Raw genomic sequence first — 23958 nt, 5'->3', positions numbered from 1 at the left:
GACCCCCGACAGGAGACGAAGCAGTCAGGAAACATGGCGGTGAAGGCACAAAGACAGACCATGGAAGGCGGCCCCAGGACAGGGACTGGCCAGGCGTGGGACAGGGCGCACGCGTCCCCACTCCCGAGGCCCGTGGCGCACAGGCTGCCCAAACCCAGACCTCCCCTAGGATTTATCACCCAGCTGTTCTCACACTGCAGCCAGTTTATTATGCTGGGCGGGCCTCTTAAAGCCTAAGGGCGTTTATTACACTGTTGGGGGACGGGGCGGAGAGACTCTTCTTGGGCAGAAGAGGTGAAGGATGAATGGTTTATTGGACTGGGGCGGCAGTAATTACCCTGGGGAGACATTTCTCTCCCAGCACCGCGGCTGCCTCCGGAGCGCAGAAGGCTGGGGTTCGGAGACCGCCGGGCTGGGAGGCGGGGCTTCCGCCAGGCCCCTCCCCAGCCGCGCTCCGGAGGCGCCTCCAGCCTCTCACCCCGGCAAGCTGTCCTTGGCCCTGCCCACGGACTCCCCCAGGGAAGGCACAGCTGCCTTCTAGGAGAAAACGGAGCCCAAAATAGGGCACCACATCTAGAACCTCTGACAGGCTCCAGAAAGGGTTTGAAAGGCAAGAGGGGCCTGAGTCAAGGCCCAAAAATGTTGCCCAAGGGTGGTGTAGACCAGTTGTTTTTAACCTTCCTAGGAAACCATCAGTGAGCTGAAAACTACACACCTGAAGCCTAAGGCAAGAAAGCCTCTGGCCAAACACAAGATGCCACAGGCCCAGGGTTGGCACCTTCTGCCCACTCCCAATATAGTCTCCTCAATACCTCCTAGACCCAGAAATTCACTGATCCAGTGAAATACTCTAAATGTTCAAGAATCTTCCATGCAGTCCCACACACACCTGCATTCTAGAAAAAAACCAACCAACCATTAATAATGGCTAGCTAACCCAGACCCAAACAACATAATCATCCATGTAGAAAACCACCCATGCAGTGATGCCCCTGTGGTTAAAACTACATGTGCAGAACCTCTGCCTGCCTGTGTCCCTGCAGCATCCGAAGCCATGAAAGAAAACCTTCTGGAAGATCTAGACTTGTGAGAAGATAAAACATCCTGCACAACCCAGAAAAGCCATGGCCCGAGTGCTCACAGCCCACACCCGCGCTTTGTACATGAACCTTTACATCCCGGACGGGCAGATCTCTACTGGTCCAGATCCCTGCGCTCAGCTGTCTCTTGATCTAGGATCCCAGAACACAGTCTTTCAATTGTTAACCCCCTGCTTGGCCATAAACCATCCAGTCAGAAATCCGAGTTAACACACCCTGTTCAGAATCAAAATAAATGCTAGCCCCCTTTATAAGCTGGAGTGATAAACCTGGAACCCATGGAAGCTACCGACTCAGAACTTAGCAGGGATTGACCACTCCATTTCTGGCCGAAGAGTACCAGAAATGAACACGGTGAGGTGGGAGGAACCTCAAGGACTCTGAAACCAGAATTGGGGATCCAGGACCAGGAGAGTGTCGCCCCTGGGCTCAGGTCATTTTTAGGACCCAGGTGTGCCAGTCCTCCCATGCCCCAGACAGACATCAGGTACAGGAGTGGCAATGGGTGTCTGGCAGATAAGGACATTATGTAACAGGAGGGGTTGGGGGGATGGCAGGGTAAATGGTGGATAGTGTGAAGAAAAGAGAGGAGAGGACAAGTAGAAACACAGTGAGACCCCAAAAGAAGGCAAGTGGAGAAGCTGGTGCAGAAAGGAGAGAGGCTGCCTCCCACTGGGGATGCTAGGGAGACACTGGGCAGAGAGGAAGCCTGGCCTGGTCCTCTAGCCAAGTGTAGGGTCCCAAAAAGAGCCTGTCTTTTCACCTTTCCCACCATGGTTAATGGTTAATGGGAGCAAAGGTGGAGTTTAGCCAGGACAGGTGGCCTCATCCCTTCTCCTCCTTTCCTTGGGTCCTCATCCTTCCTCTCAGCTGCCCCACCCTTCACAGGTTCCTCCCCCACACCTCCCACCCTCTTCTATCATCATCCTTGAGCACCCTCCAGATGACTCCTCCTGTTTCCACTAGGCACTGGTCCTCTTTCTCCTCTGCGCAGCAAAGGGGTGGCTGTCTCCGAGGCAATCCCAAGGCCAACATTCCATACCCTGTCCCCCATACTCTTCTGGCCACTTTCCCTCCCTCTGTCCAGCTTTTGCTCCTTCACAGAATCTTTCTTGGGCACTCTGGCTCCCAGGCCCTCCTTTCTACCTGCTCAGGGTCCCTCAGCCAGTTCCTCTCTCCTACACCTTCCTCTTCCACACTCTCTTCATCCTGCAAAATCCCCAGTATCCCTGACTTCCTTTACCTGTCTCACTCCTTCAGCTTTGTCTCACTGCCCAGAAAGACCATGGCCTATCTGGGCACCTTTGGGGGCAACACTGGGCCTCGAGGGAGCCAGAAGGAGACAATGAAAGAGGGAGGAAGCTAACAAAGAGCCAGAGAGTTCCTGGGGAGGGGGAGGGAGTTAAGGTCCAGGAGCAAGGGTTTGGGTGGGGTCGTGGAAGAAGAGAAGGAAACTGAAGAATGTTGCCTGAGAGGAGCCAGGTGGGACAGAGATAAGATGAGGCAAACTGTGTTGGGGATGAGAGAATAAAAGAATGGAGTAAAGAGTTTGAAGGAAGTGCTCCAGAGAAATTGGATGAAGAGAAAACGGAAGCATGAAAAGGGAAATAGATAAAGTAGGAGAAAAGGAAGAAGACCAGCAAATGAGCAGAAAGATTGGAGGTGATACGGTGGCACAACTGGGAAGCAAAGATGGACTGGCATGGAGCAAGAATGGGAAGGCAACCAGGGTCACAGATGGGAAGGGCGCAAAATACAGGAATGGAAGATGATGGAGGAACAAAAATGGAGTAAAGAATGAGAGGGGATGGAGAGACAGAAACAGGAAGTGATGAGGGTACAAGGATAGGAAGGGAGAGAAGTGCAGAAATGGGAGGCCACCTGGGTACAGAGAGAGAACTGATGAAGGCACAGCAATGAGAGGGAATGGGAGCATGGAGGTGTCAGAGAACTCCGATGGGAGGTGATGAACATGGAAGGTGAGGAGAGGGGGGCACAGAGGGGAGAGGACATGGATAGGAGGACAGATATGTGAGGTGCTGAGAGCACAGGGATGGGATGAGATGGGATGGAATGGGATGGGATGGGATGGGATGGGATGGGATGGGATGGGATGGGATGGGATGGGATGGGAAGGGATGAGATGGGATGGGATGGGATGGAGGCACAGAAATGGGAGGTGAGAGAGGTACAGAGATGGAGGTAATGGGGCTACCCTCTGAAAGGTAATGACAAGGTGCAGAGATGGGAAGTGATGAGTAGACTAAAATGGGACGTGAGGAGGTCCCTGGGATGCAAGTGACAGAAGCTCTGAGATGGAATGTGGAGGGACTGAGGTGGAAAGTGATGGGCTGAAATGAGCTGAAATAAAATGTAAAGAGGGCCGGACGTAGAAGGTAATGGGGAGGACAGAGCTTGGGAGTGATGGGGGCACAGAGTATGGAGGACAGAGATGGAAGGTGACAGGTACAGAGGTGAGAAGAGATGGCATGGAGAGAATCTTAGGGGTCTAAGATATGAAGTAATGGGGGGCCTGAGATGGGGCTGAGGAAGGATGGAAATGAGAAGGTGATGGGGTCTGAGAAGGAAGGTGAAGTTTTTCAATGGATGGTTATGAGGGGCAGAGATAGGAGGTGATTGTAAGTGGACAGTGATAGAGAACTGACACAGGAGGGGAAGCCTGGAAACGGGAAGTGCTGGGCCTACAGAAGTGAGATGCTGGGGGTCAGAGGTAGAGACAGAGCAGAGATGAGGGGACATGGAGGGGAGACACTAGAGATAAGGGGAAGGAGGATGGGAGAATGGTGGGACAGTGGAGTGAGTTGGGAGGTAATGGAAGGCCAGTCGTCAGAAAAGAAGGGAAGGTTTTGGAAGGATGGAGGTAAAACAGAGACATACAAGAAGAGGTCAAGGAGGAAGAGATATGTCAGAGGCAGAGATGACAGATGTGACAGAGGTGGGAGGGAGGTGAAGGGGGAGAGATGACAGACCAGCGATGGAAGGGTGAGGGTGAGGCAGAGGTGGAGGCAAGACAGATGGAGAGATGATAAGGGGCTGAGATGGAGGAGGTGATGCGGAAGAGAAATGGAAGGCAGAGCTGCACGGAGAGGATGAAAGGACAGACAGGGCGGGGAGGGTAAGGAAGTAGAAGGAGATAATGAACCAGACCTAGGGGTAAGCAGGTTTAGGTGAGGAGAGGAAGCAAAGTGCTGAAGACAGAGATGAGGGTGATGGGGGAGAAGAGAGATGGAGGCAAGGGTGGGGCTGAGATGATGGGTGCTGGAGATTGGAGGTGAAGGGGCTCCGGGACGCAAAGCAGAGGGGCCGGACTCGGCGTGCACAGCTGGGGTGGGGCCCACGGGGGCCTGGCTGCGCACACGGGAAGCCCCCCCACCCCCGGGGCCAACCGGGTGGCCGGCATCGACAGTGCCACTTACCGTGGCCGCCGCGGGTGAGGAAGGGCATGCGGTTGATGGCGATGGGCACGGTGCCGTGCTTGCTGTGGAAGTGGTGGACGTGGTGGGTGGTGCTGAGGCTGGAGGAGACCCGGGCCCCCTCGGCCGCCCCCAGCAGCAGCAGCAGCAGCAGCGGCAACAGCGGCAGCAGAGGTGGCGGCGGCGGCGGCGGCGGCAGGGGCCCAGCCAGGGCGGGGGGGCGGCGCGGGCACCCCCCCGGCCCGCTCCCCCCGGGGGGCATTTCGGCCCGGGGGCTACCGCCTCACAGCCCCATGGCCGGGGGCGGGGACGCGGGGCTGCGCAGCCCCGCGAAGCCCCCCTCCGGCTCCGAGCTCCGGGAGCGGGGTAGGGATGAAGCGGAGGTAAACCAGGGCCCAAGCCTCGGTCCGGAGCCAATAAAATCAACTGGATCCCGCCGGGAAATCGGGGGTCCGCGGAGCGGCAACACCAAGGTCCAGGATGCCTGGGTCCATCGCGAGGAGCTAGGGGTCTCTCTGCATCCCGGCGGGGTCGGAGCGGCGCAGAGGGCCGTCAGAAACCCGGGGGAGCGCCCGGGGGAGGGGGCATGGTGCCGAGTGGAGAGGGAGGGGAGCGCGGGGGCCAAGCAGGGAGGGGAGAGCGAGGGAAATCCTGCGGAAAAACCGAGCCGGGGAGGAGGGCGGTGCGGGCTGGAGGAGAAAAGAGGGACGGAGGCCTGGTTCTCCCGAAAGCAGGAGACCGACGGCGACTAGAGCCGGCCGAGCTGCTGCTGCCGCTGCCGCCCGACGGAGGCCGGGGGAAAGGAGGGAGCGGCCGGGGGAAGAGGGGCGGGAGAAGGGGGAAGGGAAGCAAATCCGGGTGAGGGGGGAATGAAGGGATAGGAGAGGAGGGGAGAGGAGAGGAGGGGAGCGGGGCTGAGCAGAGGAAAGGCGCGAGCCTGCGAGATTCCGGCGGAGAGATGGAGGCAGCGGAGTGTTGCTGCAGAGGCTGAGAGGGCTGGAAGGGAGAGGGAGGGAGGGAGAGAGGGAGAAAGAGAGGGAGGGAGGGAAGGAGAGCGGAGAGGGGAGGGGAAGCGCGGGAGGAGGAGGGGGCAGGGCAGAGGGACCAGAGCGGCTCCCGATCTGCGGGCGGCGCTGGGCAGCTCCGCCGCGCGGCACCTGGCTAGCCCGCTCGCCGCTCGCCTCTCCTCTGCGCGCGCCCGCCCCTCCCCCGCGCCTGGACGCGCGCGCTCCTCCTGCACCCCCCTCCTCGAGAAGGGACCCTGCTGAATAATGGAACGGGATTGAGGCTAGCAAGAGAGGCCACTTTCTTCCTCCCCGCCCACCCCACCTGGATGAACCCCAATAATGCTCTCTGGCACAGCCTGCTGAGATGCCGCGGCGGCCACCTCTGCACACACCCCTCAGAACGCACACGCACACTGAGATGTGTACCGGCTTGGGTATGGAAACATCCACGTGCCCATATGGGCACAGTGTGCGGGCAGGCACACAGGCTCAGACACATACATGCATGCATGTGCTCACAAACATGGGCACACCAACTCACTCTCAGGGGAGCATGTACACATGCTCACCAGGCATACATGCGTGCGCACACACGTTTGATCACAGGCCATGAATGGCCAACATACACACAGACACCCCTGCCCTCCAAGCTCACCCTCCAAAATAGGGTCCACAGCATACAGTGCACCCAGAGCCTTCGAGGTACTCAGGAGTAAGACATGCCACACACATACAGCTCCCCACCACCTCCCCAAAAGGCTGCTCCCCTAGCCCCTTGCACAAGCCTCTCCTGGACTCCTCCAATCTTTCCTCTCCATTCCCACTGCCCCTCCCCTGGCTCCAACCTCTCTCTCCATGGTGGGGTCTAGAGGACACCTGCCCACGGAGTGTCCCACTTAGGACAAAACCCTTCCTGGGCCACAAATGTCAAGCTGAGGAAACCACTTATCCTTCAGGATGCCCTCCAATTGGGATCTGTCCCCCAAATTTTGGACACCTCTGGAAAGCACCTGTGGCCCCAGAGGTAAGCACAGAGACTCCTTTCCCATCACCCGGTATGCACCAACCTGCTCGGACAGCGGAGAGGGTGGGAAGGCAGAGGGTAGAGGAGAAGGGAAAGGAGAGAGGTGGAGAGGGCACCTGGGGGAGCTGAAGAAACAGTGCAGCAGAGTGAGGAGGAGGGCTGGGTAAGGAAAGGACAGGAGGCAGGGGTGGGTGAAGTGAGAAAGGGGAGGGGCTGGAGAGAGCTGGCTCCTGCTTATTGATTCTGAACTCCATTTGGGAGCAAAAACTGTCACCACGGGCCCCATTTGCCACCCCCAGTTCCAGGATGTAATCAGGACCCAGGACATCTCCCCAGTGCTGCTGCCAGCCCTCCACCCCTACTACATGCCAGGGCTGGATTTGGACCCCAGGCCTTTAGAAGTGAAGAAAGCAGTCCTCAGAGGCACCCAGAGGAGGCTTCCGGTGATGCAGTGCTGGAGGAGAGACTGCAGGCCAGGAGCAGGGCTGGGGCCCCCAGAGGCCACGTCCCCCTGACCTCTCTATCCCATTCTTGGGCCCCTGGATCTGGAATATAGACTGACACAGCTCTGAGCAGGCAGAAAATTTATGGTCCCACAGGGAGGGAGGGAGGAGCTGGTGGCGAGAGGAGAGGAAGGGAAACCGCCTAGAGGCCAATCAATACCAGTGAGTGGGAACTGGAGAAAGATGGGGGTGGAGGGCAAGGTTGAGAAGGGAGGGGGAGACATAGAGGGTAAAAAAGAAGGGAGAGACAGAGGTGTGCAAGAGATCAATAGAGGCTGCAGAGATGAACAGAGACAGGGAGGCAGAGATGGTAAGGAACTGACTGCCGGGAGAGGCAGGAGACAGGCTCTGAAAGACAGAGGAGCAAGCAGGCCTGATGGGAACACCTCAGTCCCAAATCTCAGGCCTGGGAAGTGTCTCCTTTTAGCCACCCTTTCTCATTTCATATTCTCTTTTTTATTCACTGTCCACTTTCCTCCATCATATCTTTTCTCTCCTGTCTTCCCAAAGGAGATACTCATAAGCCTTAAAGGAACACAAAGTTCACCGCACCCCCAGGAGTAGCCCCCATGTCACAAATGGAGAAATTGAGGTGGTAAGTGGGGAAAAGTTGTTCTGCAGGTGTGACCTCTCCTCACCCTAGTCTCTTCCCCACCAGAGAGCTCCAGCCCGCAGCCCCACCCTTCAGAGGACAGGACCTGCTCCTTCCACCTTTGCCATTTCCACCCTCCTTCCTCTCTTGAGACCAAGGCCTGCCTGTGCCCCCAGGGCCTCCCAGGGGTGAAGGCAGAGCTAACTGAACAGGTCTCTCTGCTGGGTTCCAGCTTGACCTTATATATCACAGGGCCCCAAGAAGATGTGCCATAGAAAGAGAGCATGAAAAACTAGAGACAAGCTAGGAAGGAGGAGTAGCCCTGGGAGAAGAGAGGATTGGGCCCCACTCCCAAGATTCCTGCCCTGCCCTCCAGGGGCGGAGATCTCAGCATTACCCCAGAGCCAGAGCTCAGAGCAGCAACACACTGAGCCCTGTGTGGCCCCCAGGTTGCACCCACCTTGTCTTAGCTCCACAGCTTTGTAGAGGCCAGTGCTTGGGGATGGTGACGCCTCCCAAGATGCGCCCTGCTCCCCAGCCCCAACTCTCCCTCCCTCCCACCAGCCTGGAACCCAAAGAAGTTGCTCTTCCCATCCCTGCTGAAAGGTGGCACAACCCCCACTTCCCATCCATCTCATGCCCCCTTTTCAGAAGGCTCCACTGTGTGGGAGTGAAGCAGTGATGACGGGCAGCAGCGCTTCGTGATCCTGATTTCTTCCACCCCAGGCAAGAAGTGCCCACCATGGGTACCACCACCACTCCCCTGGGGACTAAATGAGCAGCAGGAAGTGACAAACAGGCGCACCTAAGTTCCAGCCGAGCTCTACCATCAACCCTCTATGACTTGGGGTGAGTAACTGCCTCTTACTGAGGCCTGGGTTTCCTTATCAGTTAAACATAAAGCCCACTGCCTTCTCTGAAGATCAAATTAAAAGGGCTTTGTAAGCTGCAAAACATGAAACTATTAGTGGGGACTGTTACCATTAAGCAACGAAGTTACCATCGTCTCCAGATCTGTGCAAAGCTGAGTTAGCTGGAGGGGAAGAGGTCCAGCCACAGCCAGGTCTCCATGCCTTGGCATTCAGGGCTGGAACACCCTCAACTGGCCATTGTCTGGAGGCTTTGGAAGGCACAGAGAGCAGCAGGTCAGGTGAGGAAAATCTTGGGGGACAGAGTGGGGATGTGGTGGTACCCAAGGGCTGGACATGCCTAAGAACACAAGGAAAGCACTGAGGGAGATGGGGTAGACATTTTTTCAAAGAGGAAAGAAAAACTAACACCACCCAAGAGCCCCTGGACCCAGTAGGTTTCTCCCGTAAGAAACTCAGGACTCATGCCCAGGTGACGAAGGTCCAGCAGTGTGGTATGGAGGCAAAGGCACTGACTGGGGTCTCACCCCAAATCTGCTATGAACTACTTCCAGAAATCGACCGTCCCTCTCCAGTCGTATTCCATGTCTGTAAAATGGAGACGCTCTGTGATATGTGTGTGTGTGTGTGTGTGTGTGTGTGTGTGTGTGTGTGTGTGTGTGTGCATGTGTGTGTTTCTTCCCAGGCAGCTGACTTTTCTGCTTGGTCTCTCAGGGAAGGACCCCAGGGAAGATGATTCAAGCGATGCTGAGGAGGCTGCACTCTGCCCACCCACTCCAGCCCAATCATCCAAGGGAAACGCCAAAGCTACCCCACAGAGTAGAAGGTTGCCTCTCTGCCATTCCTGCCTCAGCTGCCCTCCCTCTGCAGGGCTCTAACCAGCTGCTGGCCACCAACCGCTAGGGACTGGGAGCTGCTGCTGAACCTGCCCTCTCTGGGGAGGGGCCTCAAACAGAATGCAAGTTGGCAAGCAAATGTCCAGCCTGGGAGGAAAAGAACTAAGCGAAGACAGTAGGGAGTGACATTGTAGCTCAAGGGGACAAACTGCTGCTGGGATGCTTGGGGAAGAAAGAGGAGCCCATTCCAGGCAAACCAGCTGTCCAGCAGCCTAGCCTCCTGGGAGCCTCCAAAGCCTGTCCTCTGGGGTGTGGTCCTGCTCTCAGCAGGAAATAACAGATTCCCACTTCATGCCCTGAGGGCATCAAAGGGGGTGCAGGTTGTTAACAGCCCCCCTCCCTGTGCAACAGTGTGTCTGCGTGAGATACAAATACATGTAAGGCCATCACCAAAACCACACAGGACGGCAGCAAGTTCACCCCACTGAGGCCAACACCTTTGGTTCTAGGTGAAGGGAGCAGGGTCCCATCAGCTGAGAACAAGGAGGAGAGGCTGTCTATCAGTGGGCCCCTCCAGAGCTTCAGGCAGCAGCAATCCTGCACAGTCCCAGGAGAAAGACCCTATGAGGGGACAGCAGGCCGCAGCTCCCCTGGGACTCTGCAGACAAGGGATGAGAAGGAAGCAAGCAACACAGCTCCTGAGTGCTCAGAGGCCCTCTTTCCTCCCTGGCAGCCCCTACAGCTGGGAATGGACCCTGGTCTCCCCAAACCATCCCCAGCCCTCCCAGGCACTCACGATCATTGCAGACAGGGCCTCCATAGGAAGTCATGGTGCAGTCGCAGGTGAAGCCATCCCACTGCTGCAAGCAGACGCCCTGGTTGGCACAGGACTCTTCAGTGCAGGTGGTGCTGGGGCCTGGAAGGGGCAGGAGAAAGGAACACCCCTGGCTCAGCCAAGCCCCCTCTCTCCCCAGGAGGTGCGGAAGCTTCAGAGTCAGGCAGAGAGGTCCTACTCTGAGTTCTGCCTGGCTGAAAGGGCCAAGTACTGATGAGAGGGATTGGGGCGGGCGGGTCAGGTCTGCGACGCTTGGCCTTGGACTGTGACAAGGGGCCAGGGTGTGAGACAACAGGGAGGGCAAGTGACCCTTCACACACCTGTATCCCTGCCCCAGAACTGTGGGGGCAAGCTCCCATAAGGCCTGAGAAGGAAGGCCCCTTTGCAGAGCAGAGGCTACCTGCCCTGGTCTGCCTCTGCAGCTGGCGGTCCTGTAGCCAGTAGGGCCACGCCTCACTCCTCCACCCTCCACTCACCATCACAGCCCCTCTCCACCTGCCCAATGCGGTGCAGGGCGTCGGCGATGAGGTCTGGGAGGCGTCCGTTGAGGTCCACTGAGGCCAGGCAGCCCTGAAAGCCATCCCGGGAGGCCACCAGCTTGGGCAGGTTGCTGAACATATTCTTGCTCAGACCGCCAATGTACAACTCCCCTGCAAAGGGAGTGGGGTCAACCAAGGCATCCAGGTTCCCATTCCCTTCCCAAGACAATGGCATCTGGCTGTCAGGTCCTCCCAGCCCTCTCGGGCTCTCTGCGTTCCATCCCAGATTCCAGGTCCTTAACAGAGATCCAGAGACCTGCACAACCCGCACCCTCCGACACCTCTTCCTTCTCCACTTTGCCATCTGCCTGCTCCCCTCCCAGAGAAGCCCAGATGCCTGGGAGAGTGGGGGCTGGGGGACAGCTGGAGGAACCTGCTCTGTGCTCTCTCCCACACATTTGATTCCAGTTCCGGCCCGTAATCAGGGCCTTTCATAGATGCGCAGCCCGATCCCCTCCACCCCCATTCCCTCCCTCCCAAAGTTTCCCATTCCCAGAACTCATTCAAGCCTTTCCCAACTCTTGGGCTGTATCCTAGGGAGTTCAAAGCCCAGCTCCCTTCCTCCAACAACTAGGGCTTCGCCTTGGGACTCTGGGAAGTTCTCCGCAACACCTGATCCCCTGCCATAGAGCCTAACCCCTGGAATCCCTGGAAGCCCTGGCCAGCCCACAGCCCAGCTTCAGTCAAGACACTGGTCAGTCTGCTGCCCTGGCCACAGGCTCAGTACAACACAAGACCCACCAAGATAACCCCTGGGTTTGCTGGCACTTTGGATTCTCTGTGACACATCGCCCCCTTCTGAGAGCAAGGGGAATTCACAGCACTATGTCGGGAGATCTCACAGATCTCAGATTTGGGGGAGTGGGGCAGTTAATTCCATGGTCTCTGAGGACCCTCCCCAAGCTCTGACAGTTTGAGTCAGGCTGACGCCCAGGGGTTCCTATGGGGCTGAGGGCTACTTTGGGCATGTGCAAGAAGTAGATCACATTGCCCTCAGTAGGCTCTGGAGAAGCTGCATCTTTCCTGTCCCAATGCTCAGGCCTTAGCTCACCTTCCTCTTCCCTGATCTCTCAGTTCACCCATTCTGGGGGCAGTCAATGACCGCTTCAATGACCACTGAAGAGGCCCTGGGGAATGTGGCACCCTGATGTGACCCTGGGCACACCAGGGAAGCCTACGTCCAAAATATCCCTAAGCTAGCCCAGCCAATGCCCAAGACAGGTGACTCGGGGACTCTAGCTCCTGCTACGTCCTTCGCCCCATATTGTCTACCTTACCCAGGAGGATGCTAAGCTCCCTATTCTCACTCCAGCCCTCAACCAACATAGGCTTCTCAACCTTGGAGGCCCAGGAGGTCCTTGGAGGGCCTGGGCTACCTACTCCTAGCTCTGAAATGAGGCCACCAAGCACCCTGTGAGATGCATCCTGCAACCAGGCATTCAGTGGTGAGATGCAGACTCGCAAGAGAGCCAAGCAGAACTTGAACAGGAAAATGTCAGGCTGGACATAGTGGAGACAGGGAAAGAGAGGTAGAAACTAGGGGCAGGGAACCGAGGGAAGCAGCGTCCCAGGAATGGGTACTCTCACTGGGGTGAGGGGTATCTGGGCTAGGGCCAGGCCTTTTCCAGAGGCCCCAGCCCCACCTTTGAGATCGAGGTTTCGGGCGCCATTGGAGTGCTGCGTGACAGTGCGGGAGTCAATCTTGAGCGTGTGCACGTTGCCTGGGTCCCTGGACACCACCACGTTGTGCCACTGGTTGTCATTGACTGGTTTGTCTGAGTTCCCCTTCATCAAGGACGGGCCATTCCCCAGGTCAAACACGTAGTGGATGTACCTGCCCCACAGTAGGGAGGAGACACGGGGTCAGGGTGGGGGTGATGCTGGGAAGGTGGGGTGAGGAGAAGCTATGGCTGGCAGGGGTCCTAGGTGCCATGGAAAGAAGGGATTGAGAGGGAGACCCCAGAAGAGAGGGACCAAAACCAATGGCAAGAGTGCTATGGTGTGAGGTCCTGTCATGGGGAGAATGTAAGGAAGGAGGGCCACCAAGGAGCTGGCTCTTGTGACACAAGCTCAGAAGAGGAGCTAGAGGGGAGAGGTTTGTGGGCCAGCAGGGTCCTCTGGAGGCAGGGACTGGGCTGCTCTGGGGTGGGGTCCCCTAAGGCAACAGAGGGGCAAGACTGACTTCTGCCTGTAGAGAAGATGACAGTGGACAGAGAACAGATATAACTGGGAACTCTGGCAAGGAAGCAGCTGGGGAGTCAGCAGAGTGGAAGAGGGCGTGCTTCTCCATCTTGGCTGAAGAGGGAGCCTCTCGACTTATGGTTGGGGACCTGAATCTTGATTTGTGATCTAGGGGGATCGGACACCTCAGCCAGTAGCTGGGGGAGCTGTATGTGGTTCAGCAGGGGGCGGGGGCCACTTCCTTGACAGCCGTGCAATGCCCAGCCCCTCACCCCTTGACCAGCTCGATGACAATGAAGTCATTGCCGTTGCCCGAGTTGAACAGGAGAAGCCCATCAGGGGCCGTGGTCTTGAACTGGAAGAAGAGGTGCATGGAAGCATAGGCTTGGAGCGTAGCAAGGGCCAGGTAGCTGCTGCGACTCTTGAAAGTGACGGGATCGGCCACGATGGCACGCAGGCCAAAGCGAGCATTGAGCTCACAGTAGGTGATGTCACCATCCTTGCACTGGTCCATGTAGGGCTGGCCGTTGAACACCAGCCCACTCAGGTGCCCGATGAAGTTGGAGGGCACCACGGAGATAAACCGCCGCTCCGTCATGATGCCCGTCTCAATGTTGTGGAACTCCAGCCGAGTATGGGCTCCTGCCATCTGTCCTGCTCAGGACAGGAGACCAAGATGAGGGGGACGGCTTTGGGGCAGGGCTGGGGCTTGGGTTCCCAGGAGCCCCCCCCCTCCACAGGAGGGCCACCCATGAGTGACATGAGCAGAGATGTCCTCAGCTAGGCACTAGCAGTCAGCACAGCTCCAAGAGGAGTGGCAGGACTCGCCAGTCAAGAGCCAACAGGCTGCCAGGGGAATGCTGCCTGCAGGGAGTTGAAATCGTTTCTGGGGTCCCGATGCCCATAACATTCACCCCGAAGGAGAAATGGCAGAGGCAGCTCACCAGAACACCGCCCTAGGAACAGCAGCCCAGGCAGTGGTCACCAAGTACAACAGGGCCAAGCATAGGTCACTGGAGATGTGTCCACCTCCCTGGGCCCAGACCACCTACCCTCCACAGTCACGTTGTCCACAGACAGCTGCAGGCTCTTGCCACGCCGGACCACCCTCACCGTGTGCCACTCATTGTCATTGAGCTTGTGCCCCGCAAACAGCGTCTCGGGGCCTTTACCTGCGGCACCAAGGGGGGAGTGAGTAGGGCACCTATACATGCTCACAGCTGACTTCCTATATCACCTTGGACACACAGACAGCCTCCCCACCCCCGCACATGCCACATATGAACACATACATGACCAATGGCTCATATTTGGCCATACAACACACTCATGAATACAAGTACACACACTCATGGCCTCCCATCACAGCTGGAGTCCATGCACACGCAGAGCTTTTATATCCCAGTCATACATCCACTCTCAGGACTGCCCTTTGTGTGACTTTAGTAGGTGCCATGCACATAGAATATTAAGCGAATGGTGCCTCTAGAGTACCCTGAGGCCCTGCACACAGACACCCACACCTATGACCAACATACTCTTCCCCCAGATTGCTAAGGGCCTTCAGTGAGTGTGGCCAGAAGCTGTATTCCCAGTGTATAAACACAGACCTAAAACTCAAAACTTCACAGTACCCAAATGTAAATGCAAGCCCACAGCTTCAGCCTCCACGCACATACCAGCTCCTCCATCTACAACGGGACCCAATGGGACCTTTCTACATACACATGCCTGGTTAACGTCACACACCAGCTCACGCCACCATATGTACTGCCCATAAATATGCAGGATGGCCAGAGAGGGGAAGGTTCTAGTTCTTAGGAATTATGGCCATTGACTCAAGACCAGGCTTATCAGCTTCCAGAGTCTAAAACAAAACATACTTATCTTTCAAATGCTGCTGGACTTTGTAGCACTCCCTGGTCATCCCCGGGCCACCCAGTGCTCACTCCAGCACACACACAGCATGCCACGCACACATGAAGAGCAGGGTGCCCGTGCCCAGCACACACAGTCTCTGTGCCTGGGCCTACCACGTGCATGCGCTCGCCCACATGACCCCAAGCCACACCATGCAGAAACACCCTGAGACAGAGCATTGAGCCCAGGCGCACTGGGATGTCTGGAGATGTCCACCTGCTCACTCTCCATCTCACCCCTGCTGAAAGCCCTCACTGTCACCACAGAAAGAGCCCCCATTTGGCAGAAATTCACCCCAGTTGGCACAGGAACTGAGGAGAGCTCCCTTCACACTCTCATCCTCTTTCCCGCATACCTCGCCTTCCCCCTTGTGGCCAACTCTGGAGATGCAGCAGCTTATTCCAGCCCCTCTCAGGCTCCTGCCTGCCAGCCCTTAGGACCTCAGAGCATCCCGCCACAGGTGCTACCCAAGTCTCTGCCCCAGCCCTTGATTTCTACCTCCTCCCCACCCTCCTGCTGACTTGGGCAAAGGGTGTTCTTGTCTCTCCCTTCCTAGACCCAGTGAACATCCTGACTGCAGGCCCTCCCCCAGCTCTCCTTGGCTCTGCTTCATTTGGTCCCTCCTGCCTTCCACAACCACCCAACTCCACCCCACTGCCTGCACCCCTCCCCACACCCAAGGCCCAACCACCACTCGAGCCAGCTGTTCTTTCTCCAGGCCTCCCTCCCTAAATCCCAGCGTCCAGCATCCCAGTCCCCTTGGGTCTCTGCAGAAGAAGAGGGAAGCCACTTACTGGGTGCGCAGCCGACGCGCAGGCAGTCTGGGGGGGCCATGGGGCGGGCAGAGGGGAAGGGGAGACAAAAAGGTAAAACAAGTTTTTTTTTTTTTTTACATCCTTCACAGGGAGGGGTGTCTGCGGGCGGGGTTCCCCCCAGGGCCACTTTCCGGGGACCACGCGTGCCCAGGTGCCCTCTTCCCTTCCTCAGTTAGACCCCTGTCCCTCCTGCCCCCAAGAGGGCTCCAACCCTCCCCAGAGCTGGAAGGCAGGGCAGTCAGATGATGGGAAGAGGGCTTGTGTCCCCCTTCTTAGAGGGGACTAGACCTCTATTGTCTGAGGGAGACGGGCACCTTGGGAATCCCAGTCGTACAGGGGATCAATGGGGGCTGAGGGCTTGACCAACCCCACATCTCCCCTGTCTTTGGGAGGGAGATGGATGGGGAGAGCCAGAGTCCCTGCATCCCCTGCTCTGGGACGACTCCCTCCTCAGAGTCCAGGTGTGACTTGTCACTCCCTGTTCCCCTCTGGGCTCTGAGCTAAATGGAGGGGTCTGCCCCAGGGCCCCCTTCCCGAGGCCATACACCTCCCAAAGCCCCAGGGGCTAGCACCACCCCTACAGGAACCTTCCTTCCACCCCTTCCTATCGTGGGAAATGCCAGGCTGCCACTGGGGATGGATCAGGGGAGTCCTTCACCCTGAAGAGGACCTAGTATTAACCTGCTTTCCTAGTCAGAGGAGCCAAGGTGACATAGATGGAGACAGTGCAGCCCCCAAAATATGACTTCTCTGAGAACAAAAAGCAGTTGGGGACAAGTAGCCACCATAAGCAAAGTTTCCTGCCCCTGCTCTAGTACTGGCATTGCTATCCTCTGATTTCAGGACTGGGAAGGCCCTATGTGGTCAGAAAGCACGTGTCTACACAGAGCCAGCAGCCCAGGGCCCTAAAGCCTCTGGCCATCCCTCTGGTTAGACACATCTACCAAAGGTGGGAGCCAGTCACGTCTTGCAGAAGAAATAGTGGACCAGGGTCCTATGAAGTCCAGATTTAAGGCCCTCAGGATGCCTGCACCACTCCATCAAACCCCAAGCCTGACTCAGCCCAAGGGAGGGGGCTGGCTGGAGCTGCAGAAATCCTTTACTGGGAATCAGGGGAGCTCAGTCCTCGTCTCCACCCTAACACTCACTAACTCACCGTGTGACCCTAGGCAAAGCACTTCTCTCCATGCCTCAGCTTCTCTGCATGTGAGCTGAGGGAATGGATAACAGTAGGATCCTGAGTAGGAAGTAGGCAGCAGGTGGACACTGGGTTGGCTTTGCCTTTCAGAGAGGGGCAGTCTCCCGGCCCTCGATTGACAGACCCAGTACCCTGGCCTCCTGTCACTCCACCCCAAACAGGCTCTGCCTACCCCACAGCCCAGGAAGCAAAGGGGGTGAGCAGCTGGCATCCCCTGGGCCCCTGAAGGTTCCTGCAGTGGAGGTAAACTGATGCCCCTGTGGCTTTGAGGGCCACGGCCCTTCGGCAGTACAGCTGAGCTCCACACGCGTTGTCAACCGCAGCAGAAGAGTGGAGGCGAGCAGCCAGGACCCTGGGCCACAGCCTGGCACCAAGGGAAGAGCAGAGGAGCAGAGAAAGGTCAAAGGGCAGACACAGAGGGAAGTGAGAAGTCTCAGTGAGAGGAAGGAGGTAGAGAGAGTACAGAGAGAAAAGAGGAAGAAAATGGAGCAGAGGAAGGAGCGGCTGCACAGAGGGGACAGGGGAGGCTGGACAGAAGAGGAAGGGGAGGACTGTCAGGGTGAGGTGGAAGGGTGCCAGGCCCTGGAGTCAGGTCACAGGTGCCCTCTTGGGGCCAGCAGAGTCTTCACCAATGAAGGGTCCAAAAAAGAAAAAAGGGGAGGCTGGACGGGCAAGCAGGTCCCCTACTGGGGAAAAGGCCCAAAGAAGGAGCTTGATTCTTCCCCTTCCCCAGCAAAGGAGCACCAGGAATGGGGGGTCCATCTGTCCAGAGAAGAGGTGTCAGCTCCAGGCTTGCCCTTGCAGAGACTCCACCCTCAGAAGCACAGGCTTCAGTAGGGTTTGCAAGAGCAAACGACTTGAAGATGGGCACCCAGAGGGAAGCCAGCCCCATCCAGAAGAAAGCCAGAGACTGAGAGCGAGCAGGAGAAACCCAGTCCCTTCAACATTCACATTCACCAAAGTTCAGGGGGGCACTAACTAGTAACCTGTTAACTATGACCTATGCCTCAAGTGCAGGGAATAGGCAGAAGTGAGTGGTCTTGGTGGCACAGACCCATGAAGGCCCTGGCTGGACACAGAGCAGGGTCGTAGTATGAACATGTTCTGGGGAGGTGAGACAAAACAGTCTGCATGGAAAGGAACTCAGGGGAAAGAACACCGGCTTCCCAGCCCTGCCTCACCTGGGTTCCTTCCCCACCCAGGCCCTATGGGTTGGAGACAGTGGGCCCAAGGCTCCCAGACATCTGTCTCAGAAGTGACATCACAGAGTGGCAGCATGCACTCTGTCATAGCCCTCCTTCAGAGCTGGCTCCCGGCAGCCCCCCTGACAATTATTGACCAGCCTCAGGTGGAAAGGCAATGCACCCTCCCATGACCCCAGGGATTAAAGGACTTTGGGATACAGTGTGTATTTAGCCTGATTTAAAACATGAACGAGAGTTAGATTTCTCTGTTTGATTCCAGGGGGCAGAACTAATGGGAATTTCACAACAAGTGGGAATTTCAGAAGGGCAGGATGACACTAAGAAAGAACCACTCAGTGATCAGAATGTCCATCTTGGAGGTGGGAGGTAGAAGGCCTCCTACTGGTGGGCAGTGCATGAGTGATTCACAGGGTGGGAAGGGATGTTGAAGGAGGTAACCCCCTTGCAACTCAGAGATTCTTTAATTACACCACACCCTTCATGTCAGCTGCACTGACAGCTGGGACCCCAGGGGCACATCTAGTAAAGGACAGTGCCCAGCCTGGCCTGTCCTCTCCTCCCCTTCAGGGAGGGACGCAGGCCATGCTGGGATAGGGCAAAGAATCCAGGGGACTCCACCATCCTCTAGGGACAGAGATCAACTCCCCAACTCAGGGGCTACAGACAGCAGAGCTCAAGGAACTTGCTCAGTGTTTGCAAACATAGTGGGGGCTGAGGAGCCGCAGCAGGAGGCATGATAAGTTCCTTAGGATCCTCTGCCTGGAAAGAGGCAGCAGTGCCTTTTTGGCCCTCTCTTATCTAGCAAATATCCCATCTCTTGAGGCTGGGACTTAGCAATCCCACCAAGTGGTCACCCGCAGCCTCCACTCCCTCTTCAGGCCCAGCCCAGGGTCTGTTTCAATCCACTGAGTGCCTGTGGAGCTGCAGAGATGCCTCCTGGAGCAATAGCTTCCCTCTCTACAGGATAAGATCATGAGGCCAGAGACCAAGCCTCACCAGGCTTCTCTCTGTTCCCCAGTAGACAGTCCAGCCCAGGCCTGGGGCCTTGGTGTTGCTGCCGGTCTGTGAGGCCCTGCAAGTCCTGGGGAGTAAGCAATGGGGGACAGGAATGGGGCTCTTGAAGTGATTCACGAGGGCCAGGAGGCTGAAGGAGGTGATGCCTTGCGGCTCAGAGATTCTTTACACTGCACTCTTCATATCAGCTGCACTGACAGCTGGGACCCCATGGCACACCTAGTAGAGGACAACTCCAGTCTGTCCATGCTATGTGGAAGTGGCTCCCAGGCCTGGCTCCAAACTCAGGTCTCTATTCCAATACGGTTTTCCAAGAAGGCTGGGTGGGTCTCTACTATGGGCCTTGAATCTGCACAATGGTTTCAATGGTTTCATTCCCATTCTTCCATCTGAGCCTCAAAAGCACCACAGACGTAGGCAGAGTGAAGATTCTTATCTCCATTTTAAAGATTAAAAAGAGAGAGAGAGAGAGACTCAGAGATGGGAAATGACTTACTCAACAGTAAAAGATACCAAGCTTAGGCTCCAAGTCTTCTGGCCCTGAGCCCAGAACTCTTCCCATCCCAACCCAAGGCTCGGTGGCTGGGTAGGGACCACCTGCATGTCCACAGTGCCTACACAGGAGGAATCTATAGACAGATGCGTTTGCACCAAGCTTTTGGTCGTGGATTGTCAGGAGCCATGCTAGAGATGGCATCTCAGCTCATACATGTCAGATGGGGGCAGGGGCACAGCCAGGGGTAAGAAATGGGTGGGAGGACAGTCCTGTTATCTGTCAGTCTGGGAAGCCTATTCTTAACATGATGTGTCTTCCAAGAGGCCACCTTGTTCTCTGACTTCTGAGCACTTATGTGGCACAGAGAGAAAAGTGCACCCATGGAGAGGAGAGGGTGGGTCCCAAGGGCCCACAGGATAGGTTTTCCTGACCAAAGACATTGTTTCCTGTCTAATCTTAAAAGACACAAGCTTCTTCCCAGGGGCCTAAGACAGTCCAAATAAGCAAAATGCATCTGCCTTCCCTGCAAATCTAAGGCCCCAGATTTTTCCTGCTGTGTCCCCAGCAAGCACAGAGACATGTGCTTAGATGCAGACAACACGCACATGCCTAGGCAAAGTGGGGGGGGGGAACTCACACTAGATACACAGATCTGGGCAGACTTGGAAGTATAGAGCCACTTATGGGGTTCTTGGCTGGGGCCATCCTCTTGACTAGAGTGTCTCCCAGCCTGCTTTCCCCTGCAGAGCTGCTGCACACCACCTGCTCTACAGGCTGTGATTGTGGTTAGAAACAGAGCTGAGGGGAACCCTTCAAACAACTCTGAGGCCCTGGCCACCTGCACATCTCCCCACCTCCAGTCCCCATCTCTCTCAGCAAATCTTTGTCCTAGGAATACAAAGGCCAGGTGGCCAAAAGGGGAAAAGGAAAGAACATAGTATAAATATATTTACAAGGCAATGGGTCCCCCAAAGGCCACAGTCTGTCCCACAAATGCCTTGGAGACCGACGTTAGGATGAGACTCCAGATAAGTATTTAAAAGTTCAAAGTTCGGCCGAGCACAGTGGCTCACACCTGTAACCCCAGCACTTTGGGAGGCCAAGGTGGGTGGATCACGAGGCCAGGAGTTCAAGACCAGCCTGGCCAAGATGGTGAAACCCCATCTCTACTAAAAATACAAAAATTAGCCAGGCGTGGTGGCAGGCACCTGTAATCTCAGCTACTTGGGAGGTTGAGGCAGAGAATCACTTGAACCCAGGAGCAGAGATTGCAATGAGCCCAGATCATGCCACTGCACTCCAATCTGGGCAAAAGAGTAAAACTCTGTTTCAAAAAAAAAAAAAAAAAAAAAAAAAAAAAAAAAAAAAAAAGGTCAAAGCTCTGTATTCTCTCCAGTCGTGTATTCTAACCTGCTCAGAAGAGCCCTACTTCCCCTCTAGGTCCAGGACATAACAGGTGACCCTGATGGCCTGCAAACTTCCAATATGGCAGGTGCTACACCTTTATAAGCTTCTAGAGGCCAGTCTGAAATGGACAGATTTGACCTCAGCCTGAACAGCTTAGGACCTCCCATTTCCAGGGTTCCCCTGTTCTGAAAGCTCCAAAAGGGTGGGGACTGCTTATTAACTGCTGTAGCCCCTGGCTTGAAACATACCTAGCATTTATATGGTGTCCCATAAATAGCTGAATGAGTGAACCTGCTGTTTTCTTTTTGCCCCGACTAGGAGAGCTGAAGCCCATGAGGAGAACCTAACAGGCTCATGGTCTGGCCCTCATGGACACCCCAGGGACTGCCAGGTGAAGTGGAGTCAAGGCCTGCTCTCAATCCTAGGCATGGGTGGAGACACGAGTCAGCATGAGTGGCCTGAGGGGGAGGGTCAGCAGCCCTGTCCGAGGCAATGGGCAAAGCACTGAACTTTAAGGCAAATGACCCAGGTTGAGTCCTGGCTCCTCCCTCTGCCTTCACTAGCTTTGTAATGTTGAACAAGTCAATATATGAATTTCATAATCTATAAAACAGGGACAGTAACGCTTGTTTGGTGATCTAGTATCTTCACAGGACAGCCATGAGGCTCAAATGTGAGAGCCCATGGCACTAGAAAGGGGAAGACAGCACGTCTGTGTGTCCAGTGTACACATATGCGCCTCCACACGCCAACACACAGACTGCTGTTTAGACTGAGCAGAGCAGTGGGGGGCAGCTGCGTGCAGAGACCAGGCCTTCCTCATCTCTGTATCTGCTACCACACTGAGCTCAGGCTTAGCATCCAGTAGGCATCAGCAAGTGCTTCTCAAATGAATGAACCAATGAATGAGTAAGTGGATGCGCCACTGACCAAAATGAGCTGTGTCATCCATGTGTGTGCAGGACAGATGCTGCCAAGATCCACATGAGTGACCTAGGAGGACAATTAGCATACCCCAGACACTCTGAGTCTTGCCCTTCACAGTGTCATCGAGCATGGAGTGTCACCCTACACTGTGCATCCTCACCAGGGACAGAGCTCTCAGGGTCTCTGACCCAGGCTGGCACCTCCCCACTCCCAAACTCTGCTGAGGGCACCTCTTGCTGGTGCCACCTCCAGCTTCTCCAGACAGAGGCAGGTGTGGGTCAGAGACAAGGCCAGGTGAGGGGTCAGGAAGCACAGGGCAGGATGGTTACCGAGGTTGACAGTGAGCTTCATCTGCCCCCCATCCAGCTCCAGGCGCAGGGTGTCGGCAGACTCCCTGGAAGTGGTGGCCATCATGAGTCCGTAGGCCCGCTGGGACATGAAACGCAGGGACACATCTTCTGCCTCCGTGTGCATGGCGTTAGGCAGCATGATCTTCATGTACATGGAGCCATCGTAGCTCAGGACCGTGGCCTCTGCCCCACAGGAGTCGGGGAAGAGGGAAGGGGAAAACAGGCAGAGGCCAGGGGAGGGAAAAGACCAGAGAATCATTACAAGGGTGACAAGCCTAAGGCAGGTCTATGAGAGGATATCCTAGGAGGAGGTGGCACAGGGATGGAAAGTAGGAGTTACCCTGAGAAGGAGCACAGGGATGGGAAGCAGGGAAACCCAGGATGAAGACCAGCCTCACCTCTCTCACAGACCCGCCCAAGAAAGCCGGTCCCAATGCAGTCACAGACGAAGCGGTTCCAGCCTTCTCGACAGATGCCCCCATTGCGACAGGGGGCAGATGCACACTGCTTCAGCGTCTCCCGGGAGCAGAAGGGGGCGACGCCCACAGCCCCCTGAGCCTCGGCCAGGCCCCGGAGGTCTCGGCTACGCCCATCTATGAAGAGGTCCCGCACACAGCCCACGTAGCCTGCCCGGAGTGCTGCTGTCCACACCTCTGGGGGTAGGGGCAGGTCCACCCGGCCCCCCTCAGGGAGACCGCCCAGGTACAGCTCACTCTCCAGGTCCAGAATCTCGCTGTCCCCAGTTGCCAAGAATGGTGTGCTGCGACTATTCACTGAGATGGAGCCTGGGAATCAAGGGAAGGCAGGATGGAGAAAAGCCACAGGACAGAAAGGGACATCCTGACTCTGCCAAGGAGGCCCCCACCAAGTATGGCCCCCTCCACTTTGTGCCCTGCAGCAGGCTCAGGAGGATGAGCAGCAGTCCTGGGCTGGAAGCTCAGCCTCACTCACTGCAAAAACTGCTTAACAAAGGCCCCCAGGCTCAGAGGCTCCTGTGATGCAGCCCCAGCCCAGCTGCAGAATGCTGTGGGCCTCCGTCCATACCCTCCTCCCCACCTCAGTGAGTCCTCAGAAGATATGCAGGAAGTGAGCATGCCCAAATCTTGAGCTCAGAAAGGGTTGGATCATTCACTGGGTCATTCCTGCCAGCCAGTTTCTTAGACTGGGAACCGGAAGCAGAGAACCTTAAGGAACAGAAGGGGCTGAAAGATCTTTAATCCAAGGGAGTTTTTTCCCCCAACAAACATTTATTGAGCTTTTATGACTAGATGCCAGGCACCTAGCACTTTAAATATATTATATCACTTAAGTCTCATAATAACTCTACGAAATTGGTCCTTTATGATCCCATTTTGAAATGGTAGATGAGGCTTGCAGAGACTGGGGAACAGTGCCAAAGCGCCACAGTGGGGAAGGAACACAGCCAAAGTACGGTCCCAGCAGCAAGAACTCAGAGCCTGTACTCTCCACCCCTCAGACAAGAGCCCACTCTGCAGCCAGCAAGGCACACGAGCAGATTGGCTCCAGGGCCTGTGGGGCAGGACAGCAGTGAGGAGAAAGGAGGCAGGCACAGAATTTTTAGGTAGAAGAGTTCTTCAGAAATAGAGGGTGCTTGGCCGGGTATGGTGGTGGTTCACGCCTGTAATCCCAGCACTTTGGGAGGTCGAGGCGGATGGATCACTTGAGGTCAGGAGTTCAAGACCAGC

The 23958-nt window shown here is 56.2% G+C and overlaps 1 protein-coding gene and 1 long non-coding RNA gene across 51 annotated transcripts in view; one reads left to right on the top strand and one right to left on the bottom strand.

The window, feature by feature from the left end:
• LOC105469526 (neurexin 2) overlaps positions 1 to 23958 on the bottom strand; it is a 117493-nt gene that overhangs the window by 31777 nt on the left and 61758 nt on the right. For 26 of the 50 annotated variants that reach the window (XM_011720641.3, XM_011720654.3, XM_011720644.3 and 23 more), the window contains 8 exons: positions 22651 to 23037; positions 22232 to 22435; positions 15635 to 15661; positions 13973 to 14101; positions 13193 to 13574; positions 12383 to 12573; positions 10677 to 10850; positions 10162 to 10281 (listed from right to left, as the gene is read on the bottom strand). In XM_011720641.3, the coding sequence (XP_011718943.1) occupies positions 10162 to 10281; positions 10677 to 10850; positions 12383 to 12573; positions 13193 to 13574; positions 13973 to 14101; positions 15635 to 15661; positions 22232 to 22435; positions 22651 to 23037 (1614 nt within the window). Of the gene's footprint in view, positions 1 to 4537; positions 4797 to 10161; positions 10282 to 10676; positions 10851 to 12382; positions 12574 to 13192; positions 13575 to 13972; positions 14102 to 15634; positions 15662 to 22231; positions 22436 to 22650; positions 23038 to 23958 lie in introns of those variants that run through there. The other 24 variants (XM_011720642.3, XM_071074369.1, XM_071074370.1 and 21 more) reach the window with 3 other exon arrangements.
• LOC105469525 (uncharacterized) lies at positions 7306 to 10168 on the top strand. The gene is made up of 3 exons (XR_011610500.1): positions 7306 to 7663; positions 8312 to 8509; positions 9244 to 10168. It is a non-coding gene; the product is annotated as an uncharacterized lncRNA (long non-coding RNA).

Source organism: Macaca nemestrina, chromosome 12 (genome assembly GCF_043159975.1).
Source record: "Macaca nemestrina isolate mMacNem1 chromosome 12, mMacNem.hap1, whole genome shotgun sequence".
In the NCBI taxonomy this organism is placed as follows: domain Eukaryota; kingdom Metazoa; phylum Chordata; class Mammalia; order Primates; family Cercopithecidae; genus Macaca; species Macaca nemestrina.
The sequence above is the reverse complement of the archived record's forward strand: the minus strand, read 5'-3'. Positions and strand labels throughout refer to the sequence as shown.